The sequence below is a fragment of the Phytophthora sojae genome (genome assembly GCF_000149755.1).
Source record: "Phytophthora sojae unplaced genomic scaffold PHYSOscaffold_5, whole genome shotgun sequence".
Taxonomy (NCBI): domain Eukaryota; phylum Oomycota; class Peronosporomycetes; order Peronosporales; family Peronosporaceae; genus Phytophthora; species Phytophthora sojae.
Window position 1 is genome coordinate 4,449,053 of NW_009258119.1, and position 18,431 is coordinate 4,467,483.

Sequence of the window (18,431 nt, forward strand, 5' to 3'; positions counted from 1 at the left end):
TTGTGTAAACAGTTTTGTTTGTGTATTTTGTCGGTCTTCCGCTTCCTATGGTCCCTTCCAACTGCTACAATTTTAAGGCACTTGGGAGTAGCCTGGGAACATCAATGAGAAACGCTACGGCAGCTCGGAGTGCAGGCTTCCTTGCCTCTTTCGGTTAAAAATTAGTTGGTGAGCTTGCGGTCGAGCAGCTGACGCAGCACGCTGGGAGTGAAGTAGGGCAGTCTCGCGTTCACTTCGTCGTCGTTGAGGTACTTGGCGCCGCCAATGTGTCCGCGGCAGTTGGGCGCACCGCACCCGCAGTCGAACTTCTCGTCCATGTCCCACTCGCTCGTCGAGTAGTCGAACGTCAAGTGTTCGCCCTTCTCAATGGGCTTGATCGCCACGAACGACACCATCGCCTCGCTCTCGGACATGTCGATGCGCGTGTTGGGGTTGCAGCTGTGGTTGACAAACTCGAGTCCGCCCGTGAAGTCCATGTGCTTGTCGGGCGTGATCTGGACCGTGAACCGCGTCGGCTTCGAGTACTGAACGGCATCAGGCAGGTAAAAAGTGAGTTATCATGCGCATCTCGCGGTCTAACCCAAGCGTACAATCGACGTACCAAGTTGCCGGGGGCCGAGCCGATCACGTCGTCCTTCTTGAAGTTCTGACCTGCCACCGCCGAGCGCCAGTGCTCGTTCCTACATGAATCCAATGCAACGTCCGAGTTTAGTGTTAGATAGGATTTCGTGGCACTGAGCAGGCAGACAACTCAACGTACAGCTGCTCGATGTAGAAGCGTCCGTCGGAGCCCGAGGGCACGTAGCTGAGCTGGCCGCTCTGCTGCGCCTCGTGTCCGTGGCCGTTGACCTTCACGCGCTTGGCGCTGGCCGAAGGCGAGGCAGCGGCAAAGTGACGGCGGCTGATGCGCGCTGCGGAGCGCGAGGCCAGAGGAATGTTGCGCGTCAACATGGTGCAGAGGGAGATGGAGGGGGCGAAGGTGGAGACTTGTGCGACTTTCGAGGCGAATTCGACTATGGGACGATCAGGAAATGACCTCGAGGGAGCGCATTGCACTGCAATCGTGACGAAGGCGCGGCCACATGCTCGTTCCTGCCCGCCGCGGAGGAAGGAGGTCGTTGCGTTTCGAGTCGCGATCGTCAGATAAGGCTGCTGAACTGGCACATGTGGGCTTCAGTATGTCGCAAGTAAAACGAGGGCTAGGGCCAAAAGTTGAACTTCAGCCTGAAACCGTCGCACTTCAACCTGCTTCAGCCTGCAGGAAGATCTTGGATCCATCCCCCCCTATTAGACGATGACGTTGACATACAGAGGAGAGCGCTGCTGGGCTGTGGTTTGCTTGGGTCAACCTGCTCCCTGCAGCGCTATGGATGCTGTACCGACTTCTGTGCGTCCACTGTTTTACTAAAATAATTTTTCGGCCCGAGGATGCCTTAGCCGCGAGGAAGGTGGCGTCAAATTCACGTCGGAACCAACACCGAGCCCGGCATCAGGTACATGTATTATAACTTATACAGCCTGAAGCCGTTTATAAGAGTGATCGTACGCGCACATGTATTACACTGTAGGATCGACGAATCGAGGCCCGTACAGTTGTCCTCCGCCTTTGGTCAAGTCTGAGTCATTTGGGACCGCGCCTCCTGAAGGCCAACCACCGTGTTAACCAAGGTTCATGGTCCATGAGTGAACAGTACCGGTAGGTCCTCTTTGTCCCCCGATCGTCTGTGCTGACTTGCAGCGAGACGACGGGGTTAGACTTCACGTGGAACCGGCTGGGTTAGCAAGGGAAGAGCGGTTGACAGCTCCAGCTACGAGCACGTCAGTGCGTGCACTTACCTGTGCCCCACCTCCCATACAGAATGGCTCTACGCCACGCCAGACAAACGTCTCCCGCGGGCCGCGGCACTTCGCCGGTCGACAATATTTAAACCCAAATATTGCAATTACTAACGCGAATATTGCAAATCCAACTCGGACAATTTCCGATTCCAACTTCCCAATCGGGGATCATGACCACGCTGGCGTCGCTCAAGACGTGCTCGCTCGAGGAGCTCAGGAAGGAGCCGTGGCGGCTGCAGATCCAGGCGGACAACACGGCGGAGCAGCTGCGCGACCTCGTGCTCAAGAACTACCACGTCTTCATCCAGAGCAACCAGTGCGCGGCCATCGTCAAGGACGACCTGGCCGAGCTCCAGAGCGACACGACCGAGGTCGAGACGGCCATCCCGGAGCTGCAGCGCCACTGCGCCACCTTCCAGCGGGACGTGGCGGACGTCGTGGCCAAGCACGGCGACATCCAGTTCGTCTTCGAGCACTACCTGCAGCTAACGGAGCTGCTGGAGATCCCGCAGCTGCTCGAGGCCTGCATCCACAACGAGCTCTTCGACTCGGCGCTGGACGTGATCCAGTTCGCCAACGAGACGTTCCAGGCTGGAGAAGGTGAAGGCAATGGAGCTGACCCTGACGCGGAGGCGTCACGCAACCTCGTGATCGACTGCCTCGTGCGCGAAGTGGCCGAGATGACCAGCATCATGAGGGACAAGCTGCTGCAGAAGCTGCGCGAGGACCTGCAGCTCGCGCTGTGCGTGCGCATTGTGGGGTATCTGCGTCGACTGGACGCGCTGGTGGAGAAGGACGCGGCGGCGGCGGTGGGGTCGCTGGAGTACGAGAAGCAACTGAAGGAGGAGTTCCTCGCCTGCAGGAACGTGTGGCTCTCGTCCTTGAGCAGAGGCATTCCGTCCTCCGACCCGTACCAATATGTGCGTGCCTGATTTTTTGGGAGAGTGTGGGTGGTGTTTGATCGGGTTTTCTGACGAGTTGGTGGTGCTGTAGATTATTCAAGTGATCGACATCAAGCGAACGAGCTGGTTTGATATGATTACTCAATACTCGGCGATCTTCGGCAGCGAGGTAACTTGCATTGGGTGAAGTATGCTGTTATGCAATAATGAGGGCCTAACAGTGTTTGTTGTTGTGATAACTGGTGCTATTGCAGAACGTAGATGGTAAGGTGGATCCTCCGCTGTGTCGCTGGGCAACATCGACGGTTGCAAACTTTATCCACATTCTCATGAAGTACGTTGATAGTTTGATTTTTTCTTGCAGTCATAGTTGCAGCCTGCGCTGGACGTCTAACTAACCTTAACCTACTTTGCTGTGGCCAGGCAACTCCCCAAGATTGATGACTTCAGCTCGATCGCTACAATCCTCGAACAGAGTCTGTTCTTCGGAGGGTCGCTAGGTCGTGTTGGTGTGGACTTCCGAGCTGTCCTTGTGGTATACTTCGAGGACCACGTACTAAACTTGATGACTGAGTACTGGCGAGCGGCTTGCCGCGAGTTCCAAGAAAACCTGAGCGCTCATTCGCTGTCGGCGTCCAGTGGGTCGTCCTTTTCGGCCTCCTCGAAGACTCCCATCGTGATCGCGTCGTACCGCTCGTCGGCGAATGGAAGTGGCAACAGTTTCCCGTTCGGTTCTCGCCCGACTGCTACATCATCCGACGGGGAAGATTACTCACCGCCGCGGTGTCTGATGTCGTTCCCATTGCTGGCAGAGTTCACGAACGCGCTGCTATCGTCCCTCAACGAGTTGAGACTGTGCGCAATCTCGTCACTGCAGAATCGTCTTGGTAAAAAGTATCAGAGCGCAATCGGCACCATGCTGCTTACGATCGCCGACTTCGTCCAGGAGAACGGGCTGGATCTGCACGCTCCGACCGAAGAAGGCAGTGAAAGTGTCTCGAGGAATGCAAGGGCAGCGACACTTACCGAATCGGTTCGAGCAATGAATGAGGTGATGGGATTGCTGGTGTTTGTATGCCACCGTCTCCTATCACTAACGTTATTGTGTTATGCTTGCAGGTAATTCGTTCGGAGCTTGTGCCGTACCTAATCAAGTGCTTCCATCGCTTGTTCCCGGTTCCATCGGCGGCTGCTCTTGGCGCAGCCAACGCTGTGAGCAAGGAAATTGAATCTTTTGGCGAAATCATGCGCGAGGCCGGCTTGCTGGCCCCTCCACCAGCTGACGAGACTGGTGCAAAAGTCGAAGTGGATGTAAACGCTGGCGTATTGGAGACAGCACCATTCGACACTGATGCTGCTGTCTCTGAAACAACCGAGTAGAAATGACCAAACATGCGGGTAGCTAGCTGTCCGTCAGTAAAGTTTATCCCTCTTATCGAGTATCTAAAGCTCGACATGGCTACCTCTACATGTGGACAATTCATCTTTCGTTGTAGTTCTTCAGTTCGAGTTTGCGCTTGTGCTCGTCCACCTTTTCCTTAACAACGCGGTCGACAAGCTTCGGCGTCACGACAACTTCGTCCTGCGCGTACACGATGCTCTGCATGTACAGCATCATCTTAGCGATTTCTCGACCGCTCATGCCAGTCGTCATCTCTCCATACTGCGTCATGACACTCGCGTCAAGTACTGGAGGCAACGCGCTGACTGACGCCTTGTCGGGTTTGCCCTTGCAATCGGTGGCGGCAGGCGACACAGCTAGAGGAGCGACGTACTCGTTAAAGTACATTTGCAGCAGTCGCACGCGCTCCTTGGTCTCGGGCAGATCGAAGTGGAGCGTGTCGTCGATGCGGTCAGTCACAGCAGTGTCAAGGTCTTCAGGCCGATTCGTGGCCACGACCAGCATGAACTTCTTGGACTGTGTGCCTGTGTGGTACAGCAGCGCGTTCAATGCATTGCGCATCGCTTCGCTCATGTGCGTCTTACGTGTGGCTCGACAGCCGAGGAAGGCCTCAGCTTCGTCAATGAAGATCAAAACGCCGCGAGGAGACGAGTTCGTCCACTTAAAGAGAGCGTGGAGCTCTGTAACTGCATCGGAGCCCAGAGGACCCACGTCACCACCACTCAAGATGGCGTAGTCCATGCCTGAAGCTCGAGCTAACCGCTTGGCAACCATGGTTTTACCAGTTCCGGGAGGTCCGTACAGCAGTAAGTGGCGGTATGGAGCCCCGTGCAGCATCGCATTGCGCGTAGACCTCGCGATCTCGAAGACGCGCGTCTCCAGAGCGTTGCGCAGCACCACGTCGGCCAGTTCGTCTTGTCCTTTGGCTGCATTCCGACGGAATAGAGCTTTGAGGAAGCCAAACGCTCCAGCGGATCGAGAAGTTTCACGCACGAGCGAGGGCTTCCCAAGGCGCTGCTCGATTAGCTTGCCGATGATACGAATGGCTTCTCTGCTGAGATAAATTCCGGCTGCCAGAGCCACGAAGCCTCCGACGAACTTGGTGAGCTTCTGCTTGTCCGCCAGCAGCACGGAGATACCTTGCCCCAAATTGTCGAACGTGGACTGCAGCGCCTGCATGAGCTTGACACGGTCGGCTTCAAGTCTCTGCTGCAGCTGAGCCATCTCAATGTCTTGATTAGCACGCTGCTGTCGAATCCGCCCTTCTACGTCGATCGCCGCCTTCTCTAGCGTTGTATTGCGCTCCAGCAAAGCCCGCGCGTGGTCTGCCGCAAGCTGCTTCTCCTTCAGCACCTCCTCCGTCTCCCGCCTCGTGCGTTCAATGCGAATGTTCGACTCCTCCTGGAGCTGAACCAGGTCGCGGTTCTGATCTCGACGCGCAACGTCCTCCTCCTGCATCCGCTTCTGCTCCAACGCGTGCTTCTCGTTCTCCACCTGCAGCTCGTGGTCGCGCTTCCGGTCGAGCGTCTTGCGCTCCTCCTTCCCACGCACACGCGCCTCCTCTATCATTTTCTCCGCTTTGGCAACTTCCGCCTCCGCGATCAGCCGCTTTTGGACCAGTTGCTCGCTCGCCTCTTGCTCCAGATACCCCTGCAGCTCGTCGATCTTCTGCTGCTGGACTCCCGTGAGCTGTCGGAGCTGTAGAATCTCCTCCTGCTGGGCTCGTAGATTGAGAATAAGCTGCTGAGTGGCCCCCAAGTTGTGCATGTAGAGCGCATCCTTGTCCACGACGTGGAAGTCTTGCAATGCGATCTTACCGCGGCCGTCACGGCCGAACACGAAGCGCTCCGGTAGAATCTGCACCACTTCGGGCGCCACCGTCCGGAGCTCGGGCCCGAGGACGCCTAGCTGCGTAGAACGCCCTACCACTGTGTCGTACTTGAACTCGTACCGCTTGAGCGACAACTTGCTGAGCAGCTCCAGACTTTCGGACAAGTTGGCGGCCTCCACGTTCTGCAGCGCGTCCTTGTACTGCTCCACCGTCACGTTGGCCGTGAAGCCGCCGCCGCGCCTGGAATTCCGGTACGGACCTCGACTTGCTGGCACCGGAGACGTCAGCGCTGCAATCGCTAGGCAGACGAGCAGAAGGCGCGACCAGGAGAATCCATGCAGCGGCATTCGTCCAGGTGGAACGGAGGAAGGCGGAATCGCTGAGCTGGTCAAGAGGCTGTGAGCTAGTGATCCCATGACCCTTCGTGAAAAGATACTTTTATATCAACCTAGCCCTATTTCAACAGTTTTGCTCTACTTTTGGATACATTTGATACAGGAGCGATGAAGGGCTCCTTCAAAAGAAGGCGGGGCTCTGCAGCTGCGATATAACTTGATAGCATTGTAGTGCGTGTTTATCCCGTAGGTAATACTACGTTCTCGTGCCATGTGTTTTCATCACTTCCCGGTTCCATCGGCGGCACTGAAGCAAAAGCTGAAGTGGATTAGAAACTGAAGTATTGGCTCCAACACCGATACTGCTGCTGCTGCCGCCGGAACAACCGATTAGAGCTTTCAAAGATGGGGGTAAAAGAAACCCAACAAGATTTCACTGCGTTAGCTGTCATAGTATGCCTGATGTTCAAGCTGATGAACCGGTTTCACAAATCTACACCTGTACCTACGATTCAAGGAAAATTTATGCGCATACCGTCGTAGGGCATCTCGATGTGAAGCCCCTTTTCATCACCGATCTCCTTCACCAGTATGCCGTATGTGAAGTAATCTAGCTCGTGGTTCATGCCAGTGAGTTGGGCCGGATTGTCTCAATCTCCTTCACTACCTGCATCAGGTTCATGTGGGCGCTGTTGCGCTTGTCCAGATACAACGCGTCGATCATTAGTATGTCAATGGGCGGCTTGCTGGTGTCGTTGAGGTATACCCGCGTTTCCTCTGGAAATTCGCTCACGTCCGATATGTAGACGAACCTAGTGTCAAATTCGTGGCCAAACTCGAAGCCGAGTGAGGTGTATCCAGCACCGTGGATGACAGGAATGGGCAGAAATTCTATGCCACAAGCCTCAAATGGTACCCATGGCTCGAAAACTTCCAGTCGAAGTGTAGAAGTCTCCTCCTGGATGAGATACGGGAATTTCGCCCTTACATCGCGACTTGTATCTTCGCAGCAGTGAACTTTCATCGAATTAGGTGGAGTTTTGTACATCTCCTGCGTCTCCGAGTCCACAGTCTCCTCTAAAGACTGTACCTCTTGCAAGTCGTCCAAGCCCAGGCACGCGTCAGCATGATCGTGAGTAAGCACCACCGAGTGCACTGCGGACACGCCGATCTTGGGGAAGATACGCAGCGCAGCTTCTCGGAAAGTTTTACCGCAGTCGACGAGTACGTTGGCGTTGGTCTGGAGGTTGCGGATGAGGAGACTGGGGTTGAGCCGTCGGTTCTTGGAGTCCGGATTCGCTTGAGCCTCTCGACAGATATAGCAGCCCTTGCCAAGAAGACAGCGCATAGATGGCGAGGAAGATGAAGTGCCGCAGCCGAGGATCACGACGTCCATAATGACGCCTGCTCGGAAGGGCTCAAAAGGCGAAATGCGGGGAGACAAGAGCCACGTTTGATCAACTGAGTGGCGGCTGGTCAAGCAAGATACCGGGTCAGCCCCACCATTATGAATTAGACTGATTCTTAGTGCAGCCTTTCAATAGAGCAATTGGCTGAGTACTTCGTAATTCGTGTTAATGATAGCCTGACGGACACTGTGGCGCCCACGCTAACACTGATCGAGTCTATATTGCGTCGTACGTTCAAGGGAAGGCGATACGTAGACCGTCGTAAGTCATCTCGATGTTCAGGCCCTTCTCCTCGCCCATTTTCGGCAACTCAACGCTGTGCTTGGGGTAGTCGAAGTCATGACTCATACCCGTTAGCAATGTTCGCTTGGGCTGGATGGTTTCGATCTCCTCCATCACCTTCTGCAAGTTCATGTGCGTGCTGTGGTACTTCTCCAGGTACAGCGCGTCGATCAGCAGGACGTCGATCGGGGGCTTGCTCTTGTCGTTCAGGAACGCTCGCGTGTCGTCCGGGATCTCGCTCACATCTGAGATGTAGACGAATCTTGCGCCAACTTCGTAGCCAAACTCGAACCCGAACGACGTGTACCCGGCGCCGTGAATGACCGGGAACGGGAGGAACTTGATGCCACTCGCCTCGAACGGCTCCCATGGGTTGAACGCGTCAATTTGAAGCTTGGCGGTCCATCGGAACGGCTTGGGCGCTGCCTCTCCAGCGGGCGGGGCTGGTTCGTTGTCGATCAAGTACGGGAACTTGGCAATTACCTCGTGACTCGTGGGCTCACTGCAGTGCACCTTCATGGCCTCGGGTGGGATCTTGTACAGCTCCTTGGTCACGGGGTCGACAGTCTCCACGTGGGCTTGAACCTCTCTCAGGTCGTCCATACCCAGCAACGCATCGGCGTGGTCGTGGGTGAGCACCAGCGAGTGGACAGCCGATACCCCGATCTTGGGGAAGATCCGCAGCGCTGCTTCACGGAAGGTCTTGCCACAGTCGACGAGCACGTTGGTGTCGGTCTTGAGGTTCCGGACGAGCAGACTTGGGTTGAGGCGGCGGTTCTTCGAGTCCGGATTGGTGTGCGCCTCCAGGCACACGACGCAGTTCTGATTCAGCACGCAGCGCATCGACGGCACCGACGACGACGGCCCACAGCCGAGCACCACCACCTCCATCGTGAAGTAGGGCAGACGCGGGGGTGAAAGGGGAGTGATCGAGGACTGCGCTGACGCAGATGAGAGACCTGGTTGGCTAATGCGCTCCCATGAGAACGACCCTCTTTCGTGCATAAAACTCGTCCGTTACCTGGGGCGTTATGGAGGAGAATGCTGGTCGAAGTAAAACAGTAATACCGGTACTTTCTTGCTGCAATACAGTACTCATCTGGAAGAACGTCAGGAGCTTGGATTGAATTGTTTGAGGTTTGCTTTAGGCTAGCTGCTCAGCCCTTGCCGCGATGGCACCGTATCCCAGTACAGGTATTAAAACATGTAGCATCGCCAGTTGCAATAGTCTCCGGTCGGTCGAAACACAGAGTATCACGGGAACATTCAGGCGCATGCCGTCAAAGGTCATCGCAATAAGCAAGCTACCCTCTCCACCCATTGTCGCCACGACGGGGTGGCAGTCGAATTCGTGACTCAGCAGCGTGAAGTCCTGAAGAACGGCAAAAGCCAGCAACTCAACTGAGTTGGGTGACCCAACTTGGGTCAACGCCAGCGGTGACTCTTGCTCTAACAGGTATGAAACCTGTATTGCCTGTATAAACCAGCTTGTATCTCGGCTGTAGTGCATCTTCTTGGGTCGAGTATTCCTTGCACAGCTCGTTCGACTTCGGATCGAAGGCAGCACCTCTCACAAGTCGTCCAAGCCCTTTTTGCTGCAGTCAACAAGTACGTTGCAGACTATGTACCTGTAGTCTCGAGTGAGTTGGCATCGGACATAAGAATCGGAGGAGGACGTCCCGCATCCGAGGACGATGATCTTCATGCAGACGAACAACGGAGCTCGTGGCGAGCTTCTAGCGACGCAGTTTTGGACAGAGAAATGCATGAATTGCAAACGTACCACAAATTTGGCACTGTAGTTGAAGCTGGGGTCCGCTTCGTTTGATTGACACGTCGTCAATGAGCTCCGATAACCACAATCGCACTCTTCTGGCGGTGGAGACGCCTTGATGCCTCTTTCTGCCACGTGTGCGGAAGCTGCCAGCTGCGAGTCTTCCAGAAGCTGTGCGCCGACTTGTTGTCCGGACGGCACTGTAACCTACTGTAGCAACTACACACTGTACTGTAGCCACTTTTAGTCGCAATTGCAAGTCTCTCCGCTGTTCCCCCATTCTAGCACTGCAATGCTGCCGTCGCAGAACGGCACCATGACGTTCTTCTTTACCGCTGCAATAATTGTTGCTGTTCGTAAGATAAGATACCTTAAGTAAGGTAATTCCTCGACTGAGTTGGGCGGGCGCCTTCAGGTTTTCTACGGGTCGACTAGCGCGCTGCAGGCAAGTCGACGCAGCCAAGTCGTGCCCGCAGCCTTCTCCGATCGCAGCAGGCGGTTGACCAGCATTGCAAATCGCTGTCGCGAGCTTGACGGCCGACCGCCGGTTCGCGCTGTCGTCCTGCCACGTGGAGTGTTGCCCTCAGCTAAGTACGAATCAACTTGGTGGGCTACGTGGCTGCAGCTCCTGCCCGGCACTGCTGCCACGCAATGGAAATGTGAATATGTGGCATTGAGGTCGATAGGCCCGCAACCACGCGCTCGGTCCGGCCCGTTTCGAGCGAAATTCGAGCGGTGTTGCCCCTCGTCCGACTCACAGTCAACTGATCTCTCCACCGCAACGTGTCGATCGCTCGGACATATCTTCGCACTTAGGCGGGGTCTCCGACGACGCGTGGCAGTCGTTCACTTGGGTTTCGTATGGGGCATACAAACTCGCCTAGTTCTGGGCGGGTTTTTCTAGAAGACCCGTTTTGTCGGAACCCGCGCCCGGCCACGTCAGCAGTGGCGGCTCACTGGGAGTTTGTATGCGGGCCTGTATTGAGGCGGCCGACCCGCCCACGATCTTTGACTTCCACGCGTTGCACCTGCACCCGCCCCAGTCATTATCGTTTTCGCAGCTAAGCGCAGAGAAGGATGAACCTCTCCAAGATCCTGCTCATGGCGGCGGCGGCCTTCGCCGGCGCCGTAACGGCCGACGACGCGTCCAAGGGCCCGCGCGGCCCCGTGATCGGCATTGACCTGGGCACGACCTACTCGTGCGTGGGCATCTACAAGGACCAGAAGGTCGAGATCATTGCCAACGACCAGGGCAACCGTATCACACCCTCGTACGTCGCCTGGGACTCGAACGACGAGCGCCTGATCGGTGACGGCGCCAAGAACCAGGCCACGATCAACCCGGAGAAGACGCTGTTCGACGTCAAGCGTCTCATCGGCCGCAAGTACAACGACAAGTCGGTGCAGGCCGACAAGAAGCTGCTGCCCTACGAGCTCGTGAACAAGGATGGCAAGCCCTTCATCCAGGTGGAGGTCAAGGGCGAGAAGCGCCAGTTCGCCCCCGAGGAGGTCTCGGCCATGGTGCTCACCAAGATGAAGCAGATTTCGGAGGGCTACATCGGCCGCGAGGTGTACGACGCCGTCGTGACGGTGCCCGCCTACTTCAACGACGCCCAGCGTCAGGCCACCAAGGATGCCGGTACCATTGCCGGCCTCACGGTGCAGCGTATCATCAACGAGCCCACGGCCGCCGCCATTGCCTACGGCATTGACAAGAAGTCGCAGGGCGAGAAGAACGTGCTGGTCTTCGACCTGGGTGGAGGTACCTTCGATGTGACCCTGCTGGCCATCGACGGCGGTGTGTTCGAGGTGCTGGCCACCAACGGTGACACCCACCTGGGCGGTGAGGACTTCGACCAGCGTATCATGCAGTACTTCATCAAGAAGTGGAAGAAGGACAAGAACCTCGATGTCGCCTCGGACAAGCGCGCCCTGCAGAAGCTCCGCCGTGAGGCCGAGCGTGTCAAGCGTGCCCTGTCGGCCCAGGCCCAGGCTCGTCTTGAGATCGAGTCGCTGCTGGATGGCGAGGACTTCACGGAGTCCCTGAGCCGCGCCCGTTTCGAGAAGCTCAACGAGGACCTGTTCAAGAAGACGCTCGGCCCCGTCGAGAAGGTGATGAAGGACGCCGACCTCAAGAAGTCGGAGGTCGATGAGATTGTGTTGGTGGGCGGTTCCACCCGTATCCCCAAGGTGCAGCAGCTGATCAAGGACTACTTCAACGGCAAGGAGCCCTCGCGCGGTGTGAACCCCGATGAGGCCGTCGCCTACGGTGCTGCCGTGCAGGGCGGCATCCTGAGTGGCGAGCAGGACGACCTGACCAAGGACGTGCTTCTGATCGATGTGGTGCCTCTGTCTCAGGGTATTGAGACCGTGGGCGGTGTCATGACCAAGCTGATCAACCGTAACACTGTGATCCCGACCAAGAAGTCGCAGACCTTCTCGACGTACCAGGACAACCAGCCCGCTGTGCTGATCCAGGTGTTCGAGGGTGAGCGTGCCATGACCAAGGACAACCGTCTTCTGGGCAAGTTCGAGCTGACTGGCCTGCCGCCTGCTCCGCGTGGCGTGCCCCAGATTGAGGTGACGTTTGAGATCGACGCCAACGGTATCCTGCAGGTGTCCGCTGAGGACAAGGGCACGGGCAAGGCCGAGACGATCACGATCACTGCCGAGAAGGGCCGTCTGTCCCAGGAGGAGATCGACCGCATGGTCCAGGAGGCCGCTGAGTTCGCCGACGAGGACAAGAAGGTCAAGGACCGCATCGACGGCCGCAACGCTCTGGAGGGCTACCTGTACAGCCTGAAGAACAACGTCGAGGAGAAGCTCGAGGACAAGATCGACGAGGACGACAAGGACACCGTTCTGACCGCCGTGCAGGACGCCATGGACTGGCTCGAGGACAACCAGGAGGCCGACAAGGAGGACTTCGAGGCCAAGCAGAAGGAGGTCGAGAAGCTCGTCAACCCCATCATGTCCAAGGTCTACCAGGGCGGCGCCGCCCCGGAGGGCGACGAGGACAACGACGACGAGGAGGAGGACGACGACCACGACGAGCTGTAGACGAACAGCCCGAATCGCGTAAATGCATTTGGAAGTTTGTTGTCTCCGTTATTTGACTTAAGTAAGGTGATTTTTCCTTCAGTTTTTAGGCTTTGCCTTGTGTTTGCTTTCGCTTCGGTTAGTCGGAGTTGCAGCTAAACCCCGAGCGGCCAGTCATCAATGGATACGTAGCCGGTTTAACATCAGCAACTTCGACGTGATGACTGGCGTCCAGCTTCCGTTTCGACGAGCTCCGATATGCTACAGCTACAGCTGGAAGTTGTGGACACACGCCCACGGGGGCGATCTCGCGACGGTCGAAGTACCCAAGCAGCGAAATGACTTGGATGTTCGGGGCTTGCGTGCGGACAACTCGACCGAGAGTAAAGGCAATGGAAGTGGGGTCAGACACCGATAGTGCTCGGCCAGTGGACGTTGGACGACGACTGCGCTGCAACTGCTACAAATGACGCGCCTGGTGTAACGACCGAGCCGGCAAGGGCTCCATCTTCAGCTACTGCAGTGCTGTGTTCATCCCAACCATCGAGGTTGGTGGTACACAGTGCACACCACACGCCACGAGCTCTGGGTTCACCGCGCGCTCGAACTTTCAAGAAGACGGGCAGCCCGAGGTGCAGATTCGGTCTAGCAACATCCGCTTATTGCTCTAAAATGCTTGGAGAGCGGCGTCGTGATGACTGGCGGGGAGCTTAGAGACCGAATTCCCGAAGACAACCATGTGGCCGTCAAAGATCAAAGATCGGCATTACAACTTCAACAATGCGCCACCAACTCGAAAAAATCGTCAAGGCAGGATATGTATCAGCAACTCTGGGCAGCCAAAGGACCGTCGAAAAAGGTGCGACTTGCCTCGTCGCTCGGAGGCCGTAAACTAGCGGTGTCAGACACTGGCGAAATCGATCAGGCCCCGGGCATCAAGCCAGCGGAAGCACCAGGCATCCGGAGCCGTCGACACTGGGCGGTGCACTCCAGCTCCGGTTGCTTCTCCTATGGGTGCCACCACCTCGGCTCGCTGAGCTCCTGGGAGGAGACGAACGGGATGCGTCAACATGGCGTCGGTGGTCTCCTGCGTCTTCACTCCTGAATTTGCAGAGCGCCCGACATCGCCCCCCAATCGACAGACCACGTCGACACCACCGGTCCCCATGACGGAGAGCTACTACATGGGCAGCAGCTGCCGCGGCAGCATCCAGAGCTGCGACTTCCAGAGCAGCAACAACAGCGCGGCCTCGCCCGTGTCGGCGCGCAACGCGCTGCTGTCTGAGTCTTCCATCAACGCCCTCGTGACCGACCGCGAGCTCTTCACTACCGCAGCAAGTGTCGTGCCCAAGCTCCGAGCCGTTGTGGAGCGCCGCAAGGACACTGGCCGCAGCAGCAGCGTGTGGCGAATGACACCGGCCGAGAGACAGCATCCGCCATGCTGGGTCGTCAAGAAGAAGCAGCACGGCGCCGAGATCAGTGAGTTCGACCGAGCCAAACTACCATCGGCAAGAAGCACGGACGGCCCCAATTGGTTTCGCGGCACGACGAGGGCCACCGACGCTCGCCACTCGATGATTGAGTCTCGTGGGTCGCTCTACACTCGCGACGCCTTCATGGGAGAGCACACGCACTCCGAAGTGCGCGCCAGGGAGCTGGTGCGATGGCCTCTGAACGACCTCAACGTCACATACGCTGTATCGGCCCACGTCACACTAAGCTGCCGACTGGACGAGGCCATGACGATGCTGTTCAGCCGCGACTCACTGCAGTTCGACTCGAGCATGGGGGCGCTGTTCGGCGCGCGGAAGCTCAAGAGCGGCGACTTGTTCGTATCGCGCGAGTTCCGCAAGAGCATGAGGACTGTGATGGCGATGGAGTCGGAGAACGCGCCGTGCTGGGAAGACGACGACCTGAACGACCTCTCTCAACCCGGTTGGGTCGCGTTGCAGTCCGTGGTGCTCCGTTCTCGTCGGTCGCTGAATCCCATGGCAGCAGCGAAGCATACCAGCCGCCGCCAGAGACTCTGCTTCGCTGCGTATTCGCAGTACTGCCCCGACACGAACGAGGCGTTCTACACCATGAAGACCCTGTCCAAGCCCATGCACGACAAGTTCACTCGTCGCAGAGACGACCGCGCTTCGGACCAAGCGATTCGAGGCGACTTGGACCACATCGCCGCTGGGTATCACCTCGCTAGCTCATACAGTGATTTGAGCGGACACCAGACGCGTATCGTAATGACTGCGTACGTCTCCAGCCCACCAGCAGCGACAGTTCAGCCACGCGCTAAGTTCTGGGGGAGGGATCAACATGGGGCTTCCGCTCGACGGTACGCTCATCCGATCGCCAATGCAGAGGCAAAGTATGTGGTGAATCTGCTAGCGGCGGCGACGACATCGTTCGAGCAGCTTGTGCGCCGCCGCCGTTTGGGCTACCAGCCATTCCGGCACATACCCGTGGCACGCGATGAGGACGAAGACCATTGCTGCAGTGTGTGCCTCAAGCGCTTCGGGTTGCTGCGTCCACAACGGTTCTGCCAGCTTTGCGCGCACCGAGTCTGTCGCGAATGCTCAAGAAAGTTTGACGTGGAGCCTGTGGCACGCAGAGTGCGTCGCAGCCGCATTTGCTTCGCGTGTGTGGCCAACGTAGACGCCAGCGTCTTCCAACAAGACAACCCGCTCTTGAATGCTTCGTTTTCGAGGACCTCGACGGCGGCAACGGCTGGGATCAGAACCAGCAACGACGAGCGTGGCAGTGCCGCCAGCGTGAAGATATCCACCGCCTTCTACGACATCTTGCTGAGAAGCGACGAAGACAGTCGCAGCACTCAATCCGCCCGCGTGGAGGAGCAAGGGTCAAGAACAAGGCAGACGTCATTCGCTCCACGTGCAAAGCGGCTGAATCGCAGCAGCAGCGCCGCCACTGCCTCAACTTCCTTCTCCTCGACTCCAGGCCGACAACTCGCTGACGCGCTGTTTTCCAGTGACCCGCTGACTCGTGCACGAGCACTCGAGGTCGTACGACAAGTGGTGAAGCAAGTGACGTCCGACTCAGCACCACCAAGCTCAGCTTCTACAGCTTCGTCTTCGTCGACGTTCAACGCGTCCGTCCCGATCCTCCACCCGCAGCATCCGGACAAGGAAATGGTGGACCGGTACTTAGAGGCGCGACTTCACCTCTCCAGCATCTCGATGAGTGGCGGCAGCATCGGTGCAGACAGCAGCAATAGCCACATGCCGCGTGCGCGTTCCAGCTCTCTCTACAGCCGACAAGACATCGCGCAGCGCCGCCGACGCAGCACTAGCGGCTATTCTTCTTCCGTAAGGTACGACCAGAGCAGCAGACCGTCAATGGTGCCGCGTCCGTGGAATACCAGCGCCAACCTGGAGACGGAGCTCGACTTGGACGACGGCTTGGACTCTGCAGCCTTGGACTCGATCTGCGAGGTCGCAGCGCTGCGCATGCGCTGCTCGATCGCCTACATCGTCGCGCTAAACGGCGCCCACAGCTCTCAAGCCCAACGCGTCGTCGGGTCCTCTGGTGCTCCGCATCCATGGCCAGAGGAGATGATTGTGTGTCCGTCCCCACTCGTGGCCAACGGCAAGCCCTTCGTGGTCAAGGACCCCACGCGCGACCCGCAGCTCCGGCATCTGCGACTTGCGCGCGACATCGGCGTGCGCTTCTTCGCCGGGTTCCCCATCAAGTCGCCCGACGGGGCCGTCGTTGCCTGCCTGTGCACGGTCGACGCCCAGGCCAGGGACAAAATCTCGCTGGGGGACCTCCGAGCCATGCACGCGCTCTCCAAGCTCGCCTCCGACATGTTCGAGGAGGAGGTGAACCCGTACACTCCGCGCAGCACCAACCAACGCGGTTGATGACTCTCCCACTTCAACGCGATGCACTTAACCGTTACACACTAACCATGCACTTCAACATGATGTTCTTAACAGCCACGACAGATCCCCACATTGTTATAACTCAATGTACCACTTCAATGCTGCAGTTCTCTGTGTTCTGCACCCAACGAAGAGCTCCGGAGCCATGCGGATGCGGCTGATCACGCGCCTTACGCGCGCCCCGGCGCGCTCCAAGGTGGCGCCCACATCGGCAGTCGAGCATCTGCCTGTTGTCAAGCCCAAGGAGGCTGCGTACGGCAATGGGACGGCCTGGGTCGTAACGGGGTACAATCAAGTGTACCCATTACATGAAGAGTGACGGGTGTCACTCTCCCGGGTACATGGTACATGGTACCAGTATCTCCGCAAGCCAACCATTTGAGTTGTTCACAGGTCGAAGCACACCTTCTACGAGCCCGAGCCCGTCTACTTCAAAAGTGGGCTCCCCCTAAAACGAGAGCCAAAAGTCGCACAAAATGGGCTCCCTCATGGCAAGTGCGAGATCAAGGAGCCCTGGTTCGGGCTCCCCATTGGCTCCCCACCAGGGCCCCCCAAATTTAGTTTCGAACCTATGACGGGCTCTTCATAGTAATAACTGATTGGCCAATTTTACCTAGACTTAAGGCGAGCAACTTCGCGTGATCGATGCGCCACGCTAGAAGATCGAGCTCAAAGATCGCCACACTAGAAGATCTCGCGCCGCTCATATGTGTACAGCCGCTCCGAGGCCACCCCAGCGTCGCCGGTAGTCCTTCCTTCCCCTCAAGGAGAAGCCCTCTTTCCTATGCCTTTTCAGGTTAGAACCTGGAGATACTTCAATGACGGCCAATCATCAGCGAGATATTTAACACAGGTGAGGGGGAGCCCTTAACGAGGGCTCACAGTTCTGGAGGGCTCCTTTCACTTAACCTATTGAACTCAAGAGCCCAGGAGCCCGAGCTCGCGACTTTTTGGGCTCGGCTCTCCCCAGGGCTCGTAGAAGGTGTGGGTCGAAGAGCTGTGCTTGGCCGGCAGAAATTTTTGTAACTTACCGAAACCGGGTACCTTTCTAGCCAAAATATAGTACTTGTTAACCTAACCGATTACATTTAAAGCTACGAATGGCTACATGTATTACTCTGTAGCTCAAAGTTTAGCACTAAAATCAAGGACAAGTCTAAGATAAGACTAAAAATTATTGCCGCTTGCAAATACTTTGTCCTCTAAAATAGACCTCTAAAATAGACCACGCCTGTCTCTTACTATGAGTGGACACGAGATAGGCGAGGGCTGTTTTAGCTTTGTGCTTTGGTGAAGGCCGCTTTTAGGCCCAGAAACTCGGTTTGGTCCGTCTAGAATGGCATGTCTGCGTTTCCAAGCCGCAGAAAAGCGTTTTGGTCGGGAAAACAGAGCCCCAAGCTTGCATGTTAGACCAGTACTGGCGATATATATAAATCAGACCTAGGTCTTAATTAAGAGCTGGCTGGATTAAAATCGAGATTATTGACGAGACAATAAGCATGCGTTGCCCAAAATATCTGCAAACAGCAATACGAGTTATTACTACAGGGGCGGAGAAACCCCGAGCTACCTGTGCGGGTCAGTATACTAAGACTAAGTCAAAAAGATGTGCAAGTGAAATGACAACAGCGCTTCAACTCACAAAATTGCCATTTCTTCTTGGTTTCGCATGAATCATTCACCATTCGACGCGGCATCGTTTGAACTATAATCTGCTCG

At 56.8% G+C, this 18,431-nt stretch overlaps 7 protein-coding genes across 7 annotated transcripts; 3 read left to right on the forward strand and 4 right to left on the reverse strand.

Annotated features, from left to right (window-relative positions):
* Positions 1-151: 151 nt before the first annotated feature.
* On the reverse strand, positions 152-1,065 carry PHYSODRAFT_286375 (hypothetical protein). Its single transcript, XM_009531203.1, has 3 exons — positions 761-1,065; positions 602-680; positions 152-524 (listed from the first exon to the last, which is right to left on the reverse strand). The coding sequence occupies exons 1-3, from the start codon at positions 949-951 to the stop codon at positions 162-164; spliced, it is 633 nt and encodes a 210-aa protein (XP_009529498.1). The 5' UTR covers positions 952-1,065; the 3' UTR covers positions 152-161.
* Positions 1,066-2,009: 944 nt separating this feature from the next.
* Positions 2,010-4,121, forward strand: PHYSODRAFT_506356 (hypothetical protein; the record flags this gene model as incomplete). The annotated part of the gene is made up of 5 exons (XM_009531204.1): positions 2,010-2,759; positions 2,833-2,910; positions 2,996-3,075; positions 3,165-3,792; positions 3,861-4,121. 5 exons carry the CDS (start codon positions 2,010-2,012, stop codon positions 4,119-4,121), a joined length of 1,797 nt encoding a protein of 598 aa, XP_009529499.1.
* A 100-nt stretch (positions 4,122-4,221) lies between these two features.
* Positions 4,222-6,321, reverse strand: PHYSODRAFT_507459 (hypothetical protein; the record flags this gene model as incomplete). Its single annotated transcript, XM_009531205.1, has 1 exon — positions 4,222-6,321. The coding sequence occupies one exon, from the start codon at positions 6,319-6,321 to the stop codon at positions 4,222-4,224; it is 2,100 nt and encodes a 699-aa protein (XP_009529500.1).
* Positions 6,322-6,931: 610 nt separating this feature from the next.
* PHYSODRAFT_262111 (hypothetical protein) lies at positions 6,932-7,705 on the reverse strand (the record flags this gene model as incomplete). The annotated part of the gene is made up of 1 exon (XM_009531206.1): positions 6,932-7,705. One exon carries the CDS (start codon positions 7,703-7,705, stop codon positions 6,932-6,934), a length of 774 nt encoding a protein of 257 aa, XP_009529501.1.
* Positions 7,706-7,952: 247 nt separating this feature from the next.
* PHYSODRAFT_315934 (hypothetical protein) lies at positions 7,953-8,891 on the reverse strand (the record flags this gene model as incomplete). Its single annotated transcript, XM_009531207.1, has 1 exon — positions 7,953-8,891. One exon carries the CDS (start codon positions 8,889-8,891, stop codon positions 7,953-7,955), a length of 939 nt encoding a protein of 312 aa, XP_009529502.1.
* A 1,948-nt stretch (positions 8,892-10,839) lies between these two features.
* Positions 10,840-12,918, forward strand: PHYSODRAFT_286376 (hypothetical protein). Its single transcript, XM_009531208.1, has one exon. The coding sequence runs from the start codon at positions 10,852-10,854 to the stop codon at positions 12,832-12,834; it is 1,983 nt and encodes a 660-aa protein (XP_009529503.1). The 5' UTR covers positions 10,840-10,851; the 3' UTR covers positions 12,835-12,918.
* Positions 12,919-13,949: 1,031 nt separating this feature from the next.
* PHYSODRAFT_561482 (hypothetical protein) lies at positions 13,950-16,691 on the forward strand (the record flags this gene model as incomplete). Its single annotated transcript, XM_009531209.1, has 1 exon — positions 13,950-16,691. The coding sequence occupies exon 1, from the start codon at positions 13,980-13,982 to the stop codon at positions 16,689-16,691; it is 2,712 nt and encodes a 903-aa protein (XP_009529504.1). The 5' UTR covers positions 13,950-13,979.
* Positions 16,692-18,431: the final 1,740 nt, after the last annotated feature.

Coding starts and splice junctions, on each gene's coding strand:
- PHYSODRAFT_286375 (XM_009531203.1), bottom strand. CDS start 951: ATGTTGACGCGCAACATTCCTCTGGCCTCGCGCTCCGCAGCGCGCATC. Junction 681..760: donor CGCTTCTACATCGAGCAGCT/GTACGTTGAGTT, acceptor GGATTCATGTAG/GAACGAGCACTGGCGCTCGG. Junction 525..601: donor GCTCGGCCCCCGGCAACTTG/GTACGTCGATTG, acceptor GATGCCGTTCAG/TACTCGAAGCCGACGCGGTT.
- PHYSODRAFT_286376 (XM_009531208.1), top strand. CDS start 10,852: ATGAACCTCTCCAAGATCCTGCTCATGGCGGCGGCGGCCTTCGCCGGC.